This window comes from Phoenix dactylifera, chromosome 3, assembly GCF_051530095.1.
Source record: "Phoenix dactylifera cultivar Ajwa chromosome 3, Ajwa_hap1_PhDact_Kaust_v1.1, whole genome shotgun sequence".
Lineage (NCBI taxonomy): Eukaryota > Viridiplantae > Streptophyta > Magnoliopsida > Arecales > Arecaceae > Phoenix > Phoenix dactylifera.
Genome location: NC_143192.1, coordinates 34404546 through 34420182, shown reverse-complemented (window position 1 = coordinate 34420182; position 15637 = coordinate 34404546). Strand labels below are relative to the sequence as shown.

Here is a 15637-nt window from a genome sequence, read left to right as displayed (position 1 = left end):
TATATATATATATATATATATATTATTTTATTTATAATATATTATTAAGTTAATATTTTAAAATATAATGTTTTGTTATAGTTTGTTTTAACCATATTTTTTAATTATCACCGAGTTTCAAATTCAAGCTCGAACTCGATTGATAGAGTTGATCTTGGTATTGTTTTTGTTTTAATTGACTTGAGTTCAAACTTGGATATTAACGCTCGATCAATCTCGGATCGAGTTTTGAGCCCGAGTATTTTCAATTAAGTTGAGCTCAAGCCTCTAGCTATTTGACTCGGTTCAGCTCGATTGCGCCTCTAGATTCAATGATGCCAATTGGATCTCCGCTGGGACTGAGAACACAAGTTGATATGTGTTCACTCTAGGACGATGGTTGTCTCTAGAAATCCTCAAAGTAGGCACTTGTGACTTGCTCTACATGGAATCTGAGCTAGTGACTCTGAAATTGTTAGCAGAGAAGTGGAATAGCTAAAAAATCTTCTAATTGATCTATTTTTATTAAGAAAACCAATTCAAACGGTGTCTATTTATTTATTGTGATAACCAAGCTGCTATAGCCCAAGGTCAAGAAGGATAACTCCAAAGCTAGCAGATTTATTAGAAGACTCAGATGTAAATATGTCGAGGATCTCAGAAAGGCTAGCGTGGTCACTATACGCTATATTAAATCTGCTAAAAACCTGGTTGATCCATTTGCTAAGGGACTTTGAGGCTAATCCATGATTCATCGAAAGGGATGGCGTTAAAACCCATTAATTTGTCGTCTGCAGTGGCAACCCAACCTATCTAAATAGATATCCCATGGATTGGAATCTGTGGGTAATGATAAGCTGCAATTGTGAATGGGGGGAGCACTGACATTGGAGAATCCTCTCCTTATGCCCATCCTTATGACGTCAGTGCTCAACTACAATGATATGAACAAGAGCTTTTATTCTGAATGAGTTCAAGACCCAAAGGGGAGCGCGTGTTGCAGGACACGCATGGAGAGCATCTTATGAGTGTGGTTGTGAGGTTGCAACCTATGAGAGTTGGACTATGCTTCAGAGCATCATGAAATCCAAACCGGCACGACTGTGACATGCCACCCAAAAGATCCCGATTTTGCAACCTAGTACTATGAGCTTGGCTTGATAAAACTTGCACAGGGATTCAAGTTCAAGGTCATTTACTCATTTATGATCCCGTGATAGTTGAGACTTGCCAATGCTAGTTGGAGTTCGAAAGACACCTTTCATCAAAAACATAGTATAATGTCACCTAGTTCTTTTCCTTTCAAAATTTCAAAAACATGCGAAGGATTGTTAGAAACTTTTATTTATTTGGTGTATTTTAAGGTTTCTATAGGTTTTTTTAAAAAAATTTTGAATTTTTCAAGTGCTCTATGACATGCTTGTGCATGATACATCATGTGACATAACTTGGTAAGATTAGCCACATGCGGCAATGAGAACAGCATGCTATTGTGCATGCAGGATGCACTTTCTTCATGTCCTGGTTACCATATGCCTTATCTAACTTATCCTACATTTTATGATTTTAAGTATACTAAACTAATAAGATTTGACCTAATTTGATCACATGGTTTTATCTTCTTTTACTTCTATGAGATTATCATATTTTTGTGATGACTTGATTGGCTTAATTTACTAGGCATTTGTTCTAGTAAAGGATAGTTATTCCTTATTTGAGGAGCCTAAATCAAGGAACTTTTGTAGGAGCTTTGCTTTATAAATACGATTCTCCATAAGCCTTTTGAGCCTTCTCTTCTCCGAACTCACTAAAACTAACTGTTCAATTTATTTGGTTTTGAGTGACTGCCACCATGGAGTTCAGCTTTTGAGAACCACCGCTGCTGTCATAGTTCGTGGAAGGGTTTATTGTAATCTTGGAGAAAGCCGCCAAGCAACCCATGCACCTTATGGGAGCGAATCTCTCACTAAAAATAGTGCCTTAAAGCATGCCTCAATCGATATGCTCCTCTCCCTTTTTTTCCTACTACTCTCGCTAACCATTTTCCCCCCTATGTCTTTAATTTTTCCAGCATCAAATCACCAACATGCCATGGCGTGAAACTGGGATGAACCTGCATGTGAATTACTATTCGAAAGTAAGGCTGCTCATCTCATGTCCCATGGACAAAGATGCAATGGCTAAGATCCCAATAGCTGCAGCGGGCACAATCCACGCTAGGCATTGGGGATCCTTATCCAAAGAAAAACTTGATCAAAAAATGCTCGCTCTGGAGAGCGCTTGCTTTAATCTTCATGCGTAATTGGGCTTTTCAGCGAACACCTTGGGCGTGCGATATGGCTGACAGAGGGAGCAAAGAGGAGGGTGGCCCCTCCACCGGAGAGAGCTGGGGACCGCCTCCACCGGGCAAGGTGAAGGGGCTCAGCCATGTGAAGCCAAGGAGTGGAAGGCCCATCGGATCTTAGAGGAAAAGGTGAAAAATCTTCGAGGCACTTCATGACGGTCCTTGAACTGTCGAAGGATAGAATCAACGCTTCAAGGCTAGCATGGGAGAATGTGGAGGACGTTATATGGAGCTTGGGCCGCCTGGTTCTGGTGGAGTGGGAGGCTTGGGAGGTGGTGACGCGCAGGAAGCTTCAATAGGAGGTGGAGGTTTTCCCTCTTGATGATGATCACATGGCGGTGAGGTTCAAATTGGAGGCCAACTGGGACAATGCCCTCTCTGGCGACTCCTTGGTGGTGGCGAGGCAGTTGCTAGCAATGGAGCCTTTTGCTCCTGATTTCATCGCAGGCCTTGATGTTGTTAGCTCAGCAGTGGTTTGGCTTCGGATGCTGAAGCTTCCGGTGGAATATTGAGAGAAGGAGATGATTTTCCAGATCGCCTCTGCTGCTGGTCGCCTGTTGGCTGTGGACGGCATCACCAACTAGTAAAAAATGATGGCCTTCGTGAGGGTCGAGATGCCATCGATGCCACCAAGCCGTTGATTCTGGGCATTCAAATTAAAGAAAAAAATAAGATTTTGTGGTAGCCATTCATCTTCAAGAATGTCTCCAACTTCTGCTTTCATTGTGGGCACATTGGGCATGCAGGCGATGAGTGTAAGTTTCTGGCGCCGGTATTAGCGACGAAGGTTGGGGATCTGTAGGAGTAGTTGAGATCTTCGGTTCTAATGGGGGTAGAGGCGATCGGAGACCTGAGGGTCAGAGCCGAGCTTGACTCCAGCTCGGATGAGCTAGCCCAAAGGCTGGTTTTCGGCCCTTGGTTGGCGACGACAAAGATTTTGTCGTCGAGGGTGGCGGAGAGGCTACCGCGGTTGAGGAAGATGACCGAGTCAACTCCAGAATCGTCTAGGCCGGGTTCGTCGCCACCTTCATGGCTGAGTTTACCCCCCAACCGCCCGAACTTCACTTGATCACCGATGGACTCGGATGGTTGGTAGAAGCTGGTGAAGGTGGTGCATCAGTGTTTGCCCCCAAAGGACCGGATGGCCGGAGAGGGAGCTGACCTGGGCATTGGGTCAACTCAGGTGGGGCTCCAAACCAAGTTAGGGTTCAACCCACTCAGTGACTTGGGTGAATCGGTCGAGGAGGTTGGTGAGGCTGGGCCGGACGATGTGTGGGCTGGCTCAGAAGTGGCGATGACCAACGTGGGCCTGTGTCACTCGAACAAAAGGCCTAGGAGCCCAACGTCTGTGGGGGCAGGCACAATCCAGTGCGTGGGGGACCTGGACTGGCATAGTGGCGCGGACCGAGCCATTGTGGCTGCTAGGCCTTGTGCACCCATGGTGGCTGAATCTGCTAAGGATCATGGGCGGAGCTCTGATGGTGAGCGGGAGCCAGGTGGTGCTCCATCCTCTGCCCAGGCATTGAGTCGACTCTAAAGACCGAGCCTGTGGCTTCGGCAAACCCCAACACTTCTCCGGCATCGTTGGAAGTGTCTACACTAGTTGTTAAGGACTATCAGCAGTCAATCCCTTTCATGGATAGCGGAGCGACAATCCATGAGGTGGTGAAGCTGGATTAGTGGCCGGTCGCGGCTGCGGAGCAAGCCAGTGGGGAGGTCATTTGAGAAAGTGGGCCGGTTGGGGAGCAACCAGACTGTCCTTCTTCATCTGTGATGGGGGTCCACTCAACAGCCATGAGGCGGGCAAAGGAAGCATTGAATTTGGGGTGAAGAAGGGGGCTACCTACAGTGGGCCGACCTAGAATGAGAAGCTTAAGAAGGGCACTTTGAAGAATGAAGGTGTGGAATTATAGGAGGGCGGGCAAGCCCTCCTTTTCTACCTCATTTAGGAGGTTAATTCAGGTGCATAGCCGGGATATCTATTTTTTGTATGAGATGCAACTCTTTGGAGATAGCCTCCTCCGAACTTAGCGTCGATTTCTAGTGACCTGTGATTCCTATGCCATCGAATCATAGGGCTTGTCAGGAAGAATAATTGTACTATGGAAGTGGGGAATAGCCACGGTTGATATTTTCCATAATTGCCCCCAACTGGTTACAATAATAATCTTAGAACCCAATGAGCTTCCTTGGATTTTGTCGGGTGTGTATGCTAGTACTAACTATAGAGTAAGGAGAGCCCTTTGGGCGAGGTGACTAACCTTGTTGCACAGGGTATCCTGACCCTAGTTGCTGGTGAGAGGAGGCAAGGCCTATAATGATAAGGCAGAAAAAAGAGAGTTTCGTGACTTTTTGGTAGCTAATGAATTGGTGAATCTCAGATTCACCGAATCAAGGTTTACGTGGTGCAATAGCCGATTGGGTTGTGTTAGAGTGTGAGAGGGGATTGACAGGGCCATGGTTTTATTTAGTTGGATCTAACACTCTTCCATCTATCAGGTCTGTCACCTTCCTCGGATTGCATCCGGTCATTGCCCTATTCTGATTAGCACTGTCTCCAACACCTATCATCACAGCTCATTCAGGTTCGAGAAGTGGTTGGCGTATCCTTAGTCCTGGAACATTGTCCAGGGGTGTAGGGAGCTCCAGTGCAAGGGGATGCTATGTGGAGGGTCATCCAAAACTTGGAGCGTACCAAGCAGAGGCTGCGAAGATGGAATTGGAAGGCGGTGGGTGATATCTTCAGATGCCTGTAGGTGGTGGAAGCACCTATTGCCGATCTTCAGGGGAGAGAGAAGAGTAGTGGTGCCTCATCAAAGGAGCTAGCTGACCTCCGACAGAAGCTAACTATGCATCACTCTCTCTTGTGAAAATAGAAGGTATTCTGGTAACAGAAGTCCAGAGTCTAGTAGATCAGGAAAGAGGACAAGAACATCCGGTTCTTCCATCAGTCTACTATCATCAAGAGGTAGAGGAACCTGGCCCGGTCTTTGAAGGATGAAACTGGGCAAAGTGTGGAGGAGGAGAGCAAGGTTAGACAAGTGTTGTTTGAGTTCTTCAGATCTAGGTGGACTAAGGGCAGTGATCGGGAGATGGCTAACAACTTTCTTCCCCCAAATGTTGGAGTTGGGACGGTGGAGAGCGCTGGTCTTATTGAGCCGGTCTTGGAGGGTGAGGTATGGGGGGCGACTGGGCCTTGGCGATGGACAAGGCCCCGGGGCCTGACGAGAGGTGGTGGTGACTGTCCAACTATTTTTTAGTATGGCCTTAATATAGATGCTTGAAAGGCAACCTATATTACCTTGATCTCAAAGCGCCAAGATGCAACAGAGCCCAGCCATTTCAGACCGACCAGTCTTTGCACTACCTTGTGCAAGGTAGCAACAAAGAACATGGTGGGCAAGATGAAGTTGGTGCTGCCTAGACTTATCAACTATGAGCAAGGTATTTTTGTGGGGGGCAGAACATTATAGATAATGTCTTGATAGCCCATAAGATGATATGGGATCTGTAGCGGGTCTCATGTTAGCAGAGCTTTATGGGAGTAAAACTCGACATGGAGAGAGCCTACGATAGAGTCAGATGGAACTTTCTTCGGTATGCCCTAGAGAGCTTCGTGTTCCATAAGACCTAGATTACCTGGATTATAGGTTGTGTGCGGATGCCATCTTTCTCTATTCTGATCAATGGCACGCCAACACCTTTCTTGCATTCCACAATCGAGCTACGTCAAGGTTGTCCCCTATCCCCTTACCTATTTATTATTTGCGCTAACATGTTATTCTATACCTTACGGGCAGCCTATTAGAAACGAGCTATGGATGCCTACGAACCTACCCCTGGGGACCGATAGATCTCCCACCTACTTTTTGCAGACGATTGTCTCCTTTTAGCCAGGGCAAGGACAATGGACACAGTGGTTTTCATATGCATTTTGGAGGACTACTGTACGGCCTATAGTCAAAAGGTGAACCTACTCAAGTCTACCATTTGTTTCAGTCCAAAGACCAAGCTGAAAGCAAGGTAGACCATCAAGGAGCTCCTCGGTATCAGGAAGCACGAGGGGCCATGGAGTTACTTGGGTGTACCCATCACCAGAAGGAGATTTCGGATGATGGAGTGCCTTAGTATGGTGCAATGCATCTAGGAGCGGCTAGAGGGTTGGAGCGCTACTTTGTTATCCATGATGGGCAGGCTGACCCTTATGGATCGGTCCTCGGCTCCATGCTGATCTACCTTATGTCCAATACGGTCGTTCCAAAATCGATGATGCTAAGGATTGAGCAGATGCTCTGGAGCTTCTTGTGGGGCTCGTATGTCGGCGAACACAAGGTGCACTTGCTTCTTTGGGGTCTTATTTGCCAGCCAACTAAGAAGGGGGGCTAGGTATTCAGTCTCTGCCTAGGAGGAGAGAGGCATCGGTCGCTAGACTTGCCGCAAAGCTATTCCTAAAGCCATAGAGCCTATGGAGTGAGGTGATGACAGCCCGATACGGCCCTGAGATTGTTGATGGGGTTCCTAGAGGGGTCGGAGGTGAGAGATTTGCAGGCGTGCTCCTACTATTTTGGCCAACATCAGATAATTGATTGGAGATGGACGCGGTGTGGATCTAGTGGAGGACCCTTGGATGGACACCCTCCTAGTGAGAATCTAGCTAATCATGGTCAACGTTGAGGCCGTGGGTGATTTGCATCTCCTTCACCCAGATGGGACTGGGTAGTCGGACTAGTCATCTATTTGGAGAGCACCTTGTAGAGAGCGTATATTCACTGGCAGTTTCTGGATGCGATGTCTCAGATGTAAGAGTCTGGAGTACTTCTTGCAGTTCGAGGGTCAGTGTCAAGGGTATCTATGACTTGTTCCAGAGTGAGCAGAGTCAGAGGCTGGACTGTGCCTGGATTTGGAGATTTAGTCTTCATCGAGGATTGCGTTATTCTTGTGGAAGGTGATTCAGGGACGTTTACTGGCTAGGGCTATCTTGAGCAGGCGTGGACTTAGTATTTTGCTAATTTGCCCTAGGTGTGAGATGGAGGAGTCCGTAAATCATGTATTCTAGTGTGATCAAGCTATGAGGGTATGGAGGATGTCTGATATCCCGTCGGAGGCACTACGCCAATCCAGTTCCTTTACCCAGACACTCAGGAGGTGGTCTGGTATGCCTCAAACTCGGTATGTGGCCATCAGGGTGACTTATGTTGCTTATCACATTTGGCTGACTAGAAATGTTTGGATATTAGGGAAGAGCAATGCAACACCTAGGGTTGTCATGGAGAGGGCCCGAGTGTAGGTTGCGGAGAACACCCATGCTTAGGGTTGCAAATGGGTCGGGTCCTGAGTGACCTTGATCCAACCTGATTTCTTATTCAGGTCCTAATTTTGGACTCAAACCCGACCCGGTTGAAAATCGGGTTGGATCGGGTTGGGTCCATGCCTACAAATTTTGACCCGACGGGTCATTCGGATCGAGTCGGATCCATGCCTACAAATTTTGACTTTGATTAGATCTCAACAAAAATGTGTAAACTAGGTTAACCCAAAAAAAAAGGATCGGGTCGGGTTCAGGTCGAGATTGGGTGGACCCGACCCGACCCGAAAAATAGAACGGGACCTGGCCTGGCCCGCAGGTCCTAAAATTTGGGTCGGATCGGGTCGGATCGGGTCACGGGTCGACTCGACCCATTTGTAGCCCTACCCATGCTGGTCCATCGGGCGAGCCGTTGATAGCTTGGGGCACCTTGGACTCTTCTTTTGCTCATGCAGCATCTCACACGGTATACATCACCTAGGAGCCCTCACCTCCGAGCTTCCTTAAGGTCAACTTTGATAGATATGTTTTAGATGGTGGCGGGAGGGGTGGTGCGGACTTTGTGATTAGAGGTCCGGACTCTAGAGTGGTAGCAGCTGGTGCGGACTTTGTAAATAGAGGCCCGGACTCTAGAGTGGTAGCAGCTGGTATGGACTTTGTAATTAGAGGCCCGGACTCTAGAGTAGTAGCAGCTGGTGTGGGCTTTGCAGCTAGAGGAAGCCCAATCTTCGACATCTCGATTCCTAGGACAGAGGTGAGAGTAGCTTGGGTCAGCTTGTGTCATGCTCAATGTGTTGTGGACCGCTGCCATCTTGGTCGAGGGTGACTCGGCTACTATGACTAGCTGAATCCGGAAGCATCATGGCATAGCTAGGAAACATTATCTTCAAGGCAAAGCATATTTTTAAGGAGGCCAACGGAGTTACAGACTGGGTGGCCTCCTTCGTTGCAAATTACTCTGGAAAAGTTCTTTGGACCGGCAAGGAAGAGCTATCTCGAACACTTCATGACTTATTTGTATTGACTTTTTTGGATATATTCATCCTAGACTGGTATGAGCCGTTTGGTGTAGCAAAATAATAATAATAATAATAAAAGGGGGAAAACTTACATCACTCCATGTAGATGCCTAGCATCATTTTCATGGGTTGCTAATTCACAGGAGGATCCAATCCAGATTTACAGACTCATATTTGCTTTAGAGCTGAGACCCTGCTCCCAGTTAATCAAGCAGGAAATCTCCTAGGACTTTACCCGAGTCTGGCCCTGTGATGTCTAACTTAATTGATTATCCAATAAGTGGCCCCTCATTAGGATGTAAACATGACATTCTCAAGATTCATATAACATCGAAAACTCTACCTGCTTATAACAAATACAATAGTATAACAAGTATGACAGTGTATGAATTTTGGATAAGTATAGCATACGATTTTTTTTTTTTTTTATTCAAACTGGGCTGTCAGCGAATTGTATCAGAATATCGTGGATTTTGCAGAGTAAAGGTATGGTATTGATATCTAACAACGTAAAATAATTTGCAAAAGGTGCACACAAAATTTGCATGATGAATAATATTAATTCCCACTTTATCATTTTAGCTGCATTCTTACCTGTAAAGCAATGCATTTGTTATATTACTTGGTCAACTTAATTATATATTGAAAGAGCCTTCCTTTTTTCACTTTCACATCAATTTAAACAGAGCTTCTAGTTTAAACCATGTCTTATAATGATGGTCAGATTTGAACACCCGTAGAGTGAAATATTTATTTGGTATGTATAATAATGCATCAATTATACAGTTGGAGCAGCAAGGTACTGAGATTGAAAGGATACATGATGCAAGGGTCATATCCTCATTCAGAAAAAGATAAAATCAGTTAATTACCTAAGTAGCATTATGAGGTCGCTGTAATAATCAGTTAATTGTTTAAAATTCAAAACATTTTGATTAATATATATATAATCCAGATCTTCTCAAGTCACTAATATTTGCTTCTCTTTTTGGTAGATAGAAAGGCATCACCATTTGAAAGAGGTTGTTCCTTCTTCAATTTATTTCATCCGACAATTTCAAATTAATGTCATGAGCACCTAGCTTAAAGATTTTAATGCAAAATATTATGGATGAAATTCCTTGACATGTGATGATGAAGGCATCCTATCTCTGCAACAGAATTATAAATGTCAAAGAATAGAGCTAAACAGACTGAAATTAGAGCCATCTAGTTGGCAAAATTCTTATATGTTGGCAAAATGAATCTTGTTCCACATGCCATTTGATGGAATAAATAGAGGTAATGAGCAGCATCTGTAGCTTGAGATCAGGGAATTTGCTAATCACGCCAAGTCCGTCATTTGATTGGTTTTGATCATACTAATAGAGTAGCTTTCCGGATATGAACATTATTATCATTCATAATCATCTGGCACAACTGAATTTCCTTATTCCACCATTGCTAATAGCCTACAATTTTGCATTAAAGTTAGAATTGCCTATAATAAATGTCAAGATAGTGATTGTTCATTCTAGTTTTAGAAACAGTTATTCTTCTGCATTTTATTGTCTACTCAGCTAGACAACAAAATTTAACTTAACCAGTTACAGACCAGAGTAACCAGAACCTCCTCATAAAAGATTTAAGGCTTCCTATGTACATGTATCTATGGACGAAGATTATATACATTGAAGAATACCTAGGAATTGTAATCACTTGACAGCAGAATCTCAAAAATTTTACATCTAAAAGAAAATTACCCATATATTTCCAAAAAAGCTTTTCAATCTTCAAAGATGAGGAATAGCTCCTTTTACCTTTACATGTACGGGCATTGCAAAAAAGAAAAAGTAATTGAGAGCTGAAATTTTTCCTAGAACCAGAAATTCCATCGATAGCTCAACCTCTGATCTGTGGGGCTTGTTGATCCACACATGGCACAAAAACCTGCTTTTGAATTACAACAGATCAATCGAGCCCTATCGGACTATCTTCATTTAAGATTTGAGCTTCAGCTACAGGAGAAAAGGAAGAATATGGAAAGTTGCAACCTGATCAGATAAACATCAGTTTCAAATAACAGGAATTCAGATATACATGCAGTTGGTGCCAACTTGTTCTGGCTGAAACATGATATTCTCAAGAAACAAATCCAAATTCTTCACATGAATGCAGGAATATGCATACCTCAGTGTAACAACTGTGAAATGCAAGGTCCACCCTATCTGTCTACCCTTAGAACATTGTTGGTTATGCTGCCACTGTTAATGGTCTCTCGTTGCGAATCAAATCTCCACTGACCATCAACAATAAATTTTATCTGATGGTAACAAAACCAAAACAAAAATGACCAAGTTTATCCACCTCCAGAATGAACTAGCTTTAAGTGGGCCTCAAGGCATTCCTAAACTGAATTAATATTTAAATAATAGAACATTGTGTGTGTGTGTGTGAGAGAGAGAGAGAGAGAGAGAGAGCGAGAGAGCGAGAGCCAACAGTTAATATCACAGCCAACAAAATATAAATGACATATATATTGTACAAGAGCCAATAAAGCAAACTTTTTACTGAAGAAGTTAAAATGTTATGAGTTGTATTCCTAGAGGTAAATAAGCGCTTTGCAATTATAAGTACAGAACCTATCCTAAGAGATGATTCTTTTTGCCAGGATCTAACTCCCAAGATACACAGTTATCTCTTATCATCACCCTGTTGCACTCTAGTGTAGCTTGGTACGTAAGTATATTAAGGCTCATAATCTCCCAACAAAACAGTAGTTGACATATAACTGCTGCTAAAACTGATGCTTTTGTCATATAACAGTAGTACATATCATCTAGCAGCATTTTTCTTTACTGCATCAGCAATAAATAATTAGCAACTAGTGGCATTTTTAGTAGCTATTGCAAGATACTTCCACTGAGTTAATTGCCGGGTACACAAATTTTCCAAGTCTCTTGATTAAGCCCTTCTGCTTTCTCTTCTTCCCGTCCTTCCAACCCCATCACCTCTCCCTCAGACCATCTCCATGCCTCCATCTTTGTCACTTACCTCCAGCTCTGCTATTATGCAACACCACCTTGTAATGGCTCCACAGTCTCTGCAACTCGACCACCGTTTTCTGGCCAGAGGGGAACCCCAGGAATCAGCTTCAGCATGTTAACCAATACGCTCATCTTCTCTATTGCAGCTGGCCTCCCCAGAGCCATCCTTTTCCTATTGGCTTAGTAAAGAAGTTTATTTATTTATTTATTTATTTATTTTTTATTTTTTTAATCATCCCAGGAAAATGGGTCCAGAATCCAGATACTCAGTATCAGTGAAAATGGGAGAATGACCGACCTGGGCCATCACTCTTTGGAATAAGAAAAGCTGGAAGTTGTGGCAATGGAAGAGTATTAGATGTCAAATACAGCAATCCTTAATCCAATGAGCATTTGCAAACTTTGCTAGTGGCACAATTGAGTCAAATTTCTCTATATTTCGTTATTTCAGAAAATCTTTTTTGTTAGTTTTGTAGTGGGTAATTATATATAGTCTTTTTTGGCATACAGAGGTTATCAAGGGTCTAATTTATCTTGCTATTATAGGAGTCAATTACTACTTAATCTAGCAGTCAATAATCAGTTTGCTTCCCTTTTTTGTGCCCTTAAGAGCCTATATATTGTAAGTTCAATTGTCAATTCAGAAGAGAAATGTATTTGGAGTTCATCTGTTTTCAAAATGGTGATCAGGTAGTCCTAAACCCCGACTTGGGGGCTGAAATGAGCAAATAATGGCATATCCATATTTGCATTCATATTTATTCACCATAAACAAATACAGGTTATGAGACTAAACCAACACTAAATTTGTATCTATGTGAAAACCATTCACATACCAATCTGAATTGGATGTTATTTATATCATATTCATTTAAAACAGATAAAAATATAACTTGTGTACTATTTCAGATATAAATGGAATTGTTGAGTGAAGTTCTATAACAAAAAAACATTAAAGACATAATCATAAAAGATGAGAACATCTAAGGAGCTGATCTTTAATTACTTGACTACAATTTCAGCAAGCACATATGTGAAAACATGAATTAGGTTATGAAAATCTAGACATATAGATGTTCTACTGAAATGTTCATTCTCTGGATATCCAGATCCAGATATGGGGGAAGAAAACTTAGTCAACTCCGTATCCCAAAGATTTTCTATCTCCATATCCAAATCATATCTAAATTGATTGGATAAAAATTTTCTATCCAAATCTAACCCAAGTTGGCTAGAAATTTGGATCCGGTAAGATTTTTGTCCAACAACCTACCAGCCCTTCCTTGAAGTGATCAATCCCCTCAATCTCTCTATGCTTATTTTCTTATATTAAAATACAGTACATCATGTTCTCTGTGATGATTCAGATATTACGCTTACTATCCCACATTGGCAATCATATTCTAAATATTGGAGGTCAGAGTTATAATTTGACAACCAGGTTTCTAAACTTTACTTGGATCTCTTCCTATTGATCTTTCTCAAAGTTCTGCTAGTTACATAACCATTATTGCAAATTTTGGGGGTTTGCTTTATTGAATATCTAAAAGGTTGGGCATTTGATCTTGAATCTTATATCATGAAACCAGTAGCTTCTGCCATGATACTATCCGTACGAGATTTTCTAAATGAATGTCAATTACTGTCAATTGGATTGTAGTAAAATACCTAAAACAAGAGGCAATATGTGAGTGTGCGGTGCAAATTATATTTTGAAACAAATATTGCATTAAGGGGGTGTTTGGTTTTACAGTTTTGCTAAAACCAATTTACGCAAACATAAGATGAAGCAAGCTTTGTACAGCCTTCTCAGAATTTTGACCTTGTAAAAAGATTTAATTGACCAGGAAATCCACCAAGACTCAAAATCGGGGAAATCACTCTTTCCTCTTTTTTCTCCTAGTTTTTTCCCCTTTTCTTTTGTCTCTTCCTCCTCAAAATTGGAAATTCTCAATTCTGGTTCTCTGTTGACCGAATTCTTAAGAATTCTTAGGAATTATTATGAAGTAGCCCATGGATCTTAGTTACCCGAAGTCTTTTTATTGAATCTTCCATAAAAGGGATTACAATCATTATTGCCCTATGACATGGTCTGTTAAATAAAGAATCATATGTTTTGGTCAAGCATTCATGTTCATTCTCAAGATTGCAAAATCTGGTCTTTTTCCGAGTATACTAATAGAAAGAAATCCCTTTTCTTTTTTTCTTTTTCTAGAGTTTTTATTCAACTTATCAATTCATTGCTCAAGTTGTATTTTCTTAGTTCATTGGTATAAATCCAAAAGTTATATACATGTCATATCTCGAAAAAGAGGATCCATCCATCCTTTAAATGTCAATAACCCTAAAGGATCAACTACGGTGATGCAAGGTCTACTATCTTGCATTTAACAAAGGAAATATTTATTGAAGGTGTTGCCCAGATAGACAACCCAAGAGGGGGGATGAATTGGGTTTTAAAATAATTTAGCTATTTAAAACGTTGTGAAGGACTAATTAAAACTATTGCAAGTTGTTTAATTAAATGCTATGTGCTGTGAGTGATATGAGAGGAAGAAGAAGAGAGACAATCAATCACAAACACCAAGTTTTATAGTGGTTCGGAGCTAACCCTTGCTCCTACGTCCACTCCCCAAGTCTCACTTGGGAATTCACTATAACCCCCTTGGATTACAGCCGGTTGTTTTCCAAGCTCACAACCAAACTTGTTGTTTTACGAGCTCACAACGAACTCGGTCGGTTTTCCCAGGCTCACCGACTAGAACCACCCCGATTGTTTTCTCGGGATCACAATCGAACCCTTACACACGTTGGTTTTACACTCGGCTCACCAACCAACCTCAATACCCTTGATTCAATCCCCCGATTGAACCAAGCAGATACAAGTTGTAAATAAAATAGACAAACAGAAAACTAAGCTTCTCAAAAGCAGATGGAAAACAATATAATCTGAAAAGAGTTTAGAAGCCCTCAAACGCTTTTAAGTTGGAGAAGAGGAATTGCTTCTTAAACTTCGGGTCTCCTCTTGAATGTGTAGTCGACTTGAATGCAGGAGGAGGATTCTTTAATTGCTGGGAAGATGTAGGTGGATGCAGTTAATGCAGCTCTTCCCACTTGTTTCGTTGAAGAACAGGTTGCAGAGATTGAATGCTTGAATACTTGGAGTGGAATGGTTGTTCTCTACTTTGCTACAGTCTTCTGTGGCTATTTAAACCAACCCCCACGGAAACTAGCCGTTAGACACCTTTTTCTGCCCGTTCTGCACACTCTGCACAGCCTGACAATGTGTCCGTTGGTGGGTTGGAGTCGACTCGCGCGATCAGGAGTCGACTCGTCTGTAGCGGGAGTCGACTCATACTTTTTCGGAGTCGACTCGGCAACTGTTCCAGATTTGAATTAAAGTTGCCTTCGCGACTGGGAGTCGACTCGCCAACTTCTGGAGCTGACTTGGCTTTCTCGGAGTCGGCTCATCCCATGGAGTCCGTGGATTTATTTTTGAATTTGGTCCACTCGAGTCGACTCGTCAATCCTGGGAGTCGACTCGGCGCTCAGAGCCCGAACTTCCTATCTTCTGTCTTTTTGGCTCGTCCAGTCTTGGAGTCGACTCGAACTTCCTCGGAGTCGACTCGGCTCTCAGTTTCCGAAACTTGGTCTTCTGCCTTTTTGATGTGAAGCTGCCTTGGAGTCGACTCTAGCTGTCTGGGAGTCGACTCGAATCTCAGAGGCAGTAACTTGGTCTTCTGTCTTCTTTGTGGTCGCGGAGTCTCGGAGTCGACTCGCGTATTGCGGGAGTCGACTCGAATCTCAGAGTTCGAAAAATGCTTTCTGTCTTTTTCCTTGTGTTCCTCTGAGAGTCGACTCTCACTTTCTTTGGAGTCGACTTGCCAACCATCGGAGTCGACTCGCGTTCCACTGGAGTCGACTCGAATCTCAGACCCGAAAACTGCTCTCTGACTTTTCTGCC

The 15637-nt window shown here is 42.8% G+C and overlaps 1 protein-coding gene across 15 annotated transcripts in view; it reads right to left on the bottom strand.

Annotated features, from left to right (window-relative positions):
- Window positions 1-10296: 10296 nt before the first annotated feature.
- LOC103718558 (5'-AMP-activated protein kinase-like protein) overlaps window positions 10297-15637 on the bottom strand; it is a 38208-nt gene continuing 32867 nt past the window's right edge. For 7 of the 15 annotated variants that reach the window (XR_016399857.1, XM_089929588.1, XM_026809064.4 and 4 more), the window contains 2 exons: window positions 10817-10949; window positions 10297-10680 (listed from right to left, as the gene is read on the bottom strand). Coding sequence is in view for 10 of the 15 variants with exons in the window: in XM_089929588.1 (XP_089785714.1) it covers window positions 10851-10949 (99 nt within the window). In the remaining 5 variants the exon portion in view is untranslated. The remainder of the gene's footprint in view (window positions 10681-10816; window positions 10950-15637) is intronic. The other 8 variants (XR_005510714.3, XR_015976241.2, XR_016399858.1 and 5 more) reach the window with 2 other exon arrangements.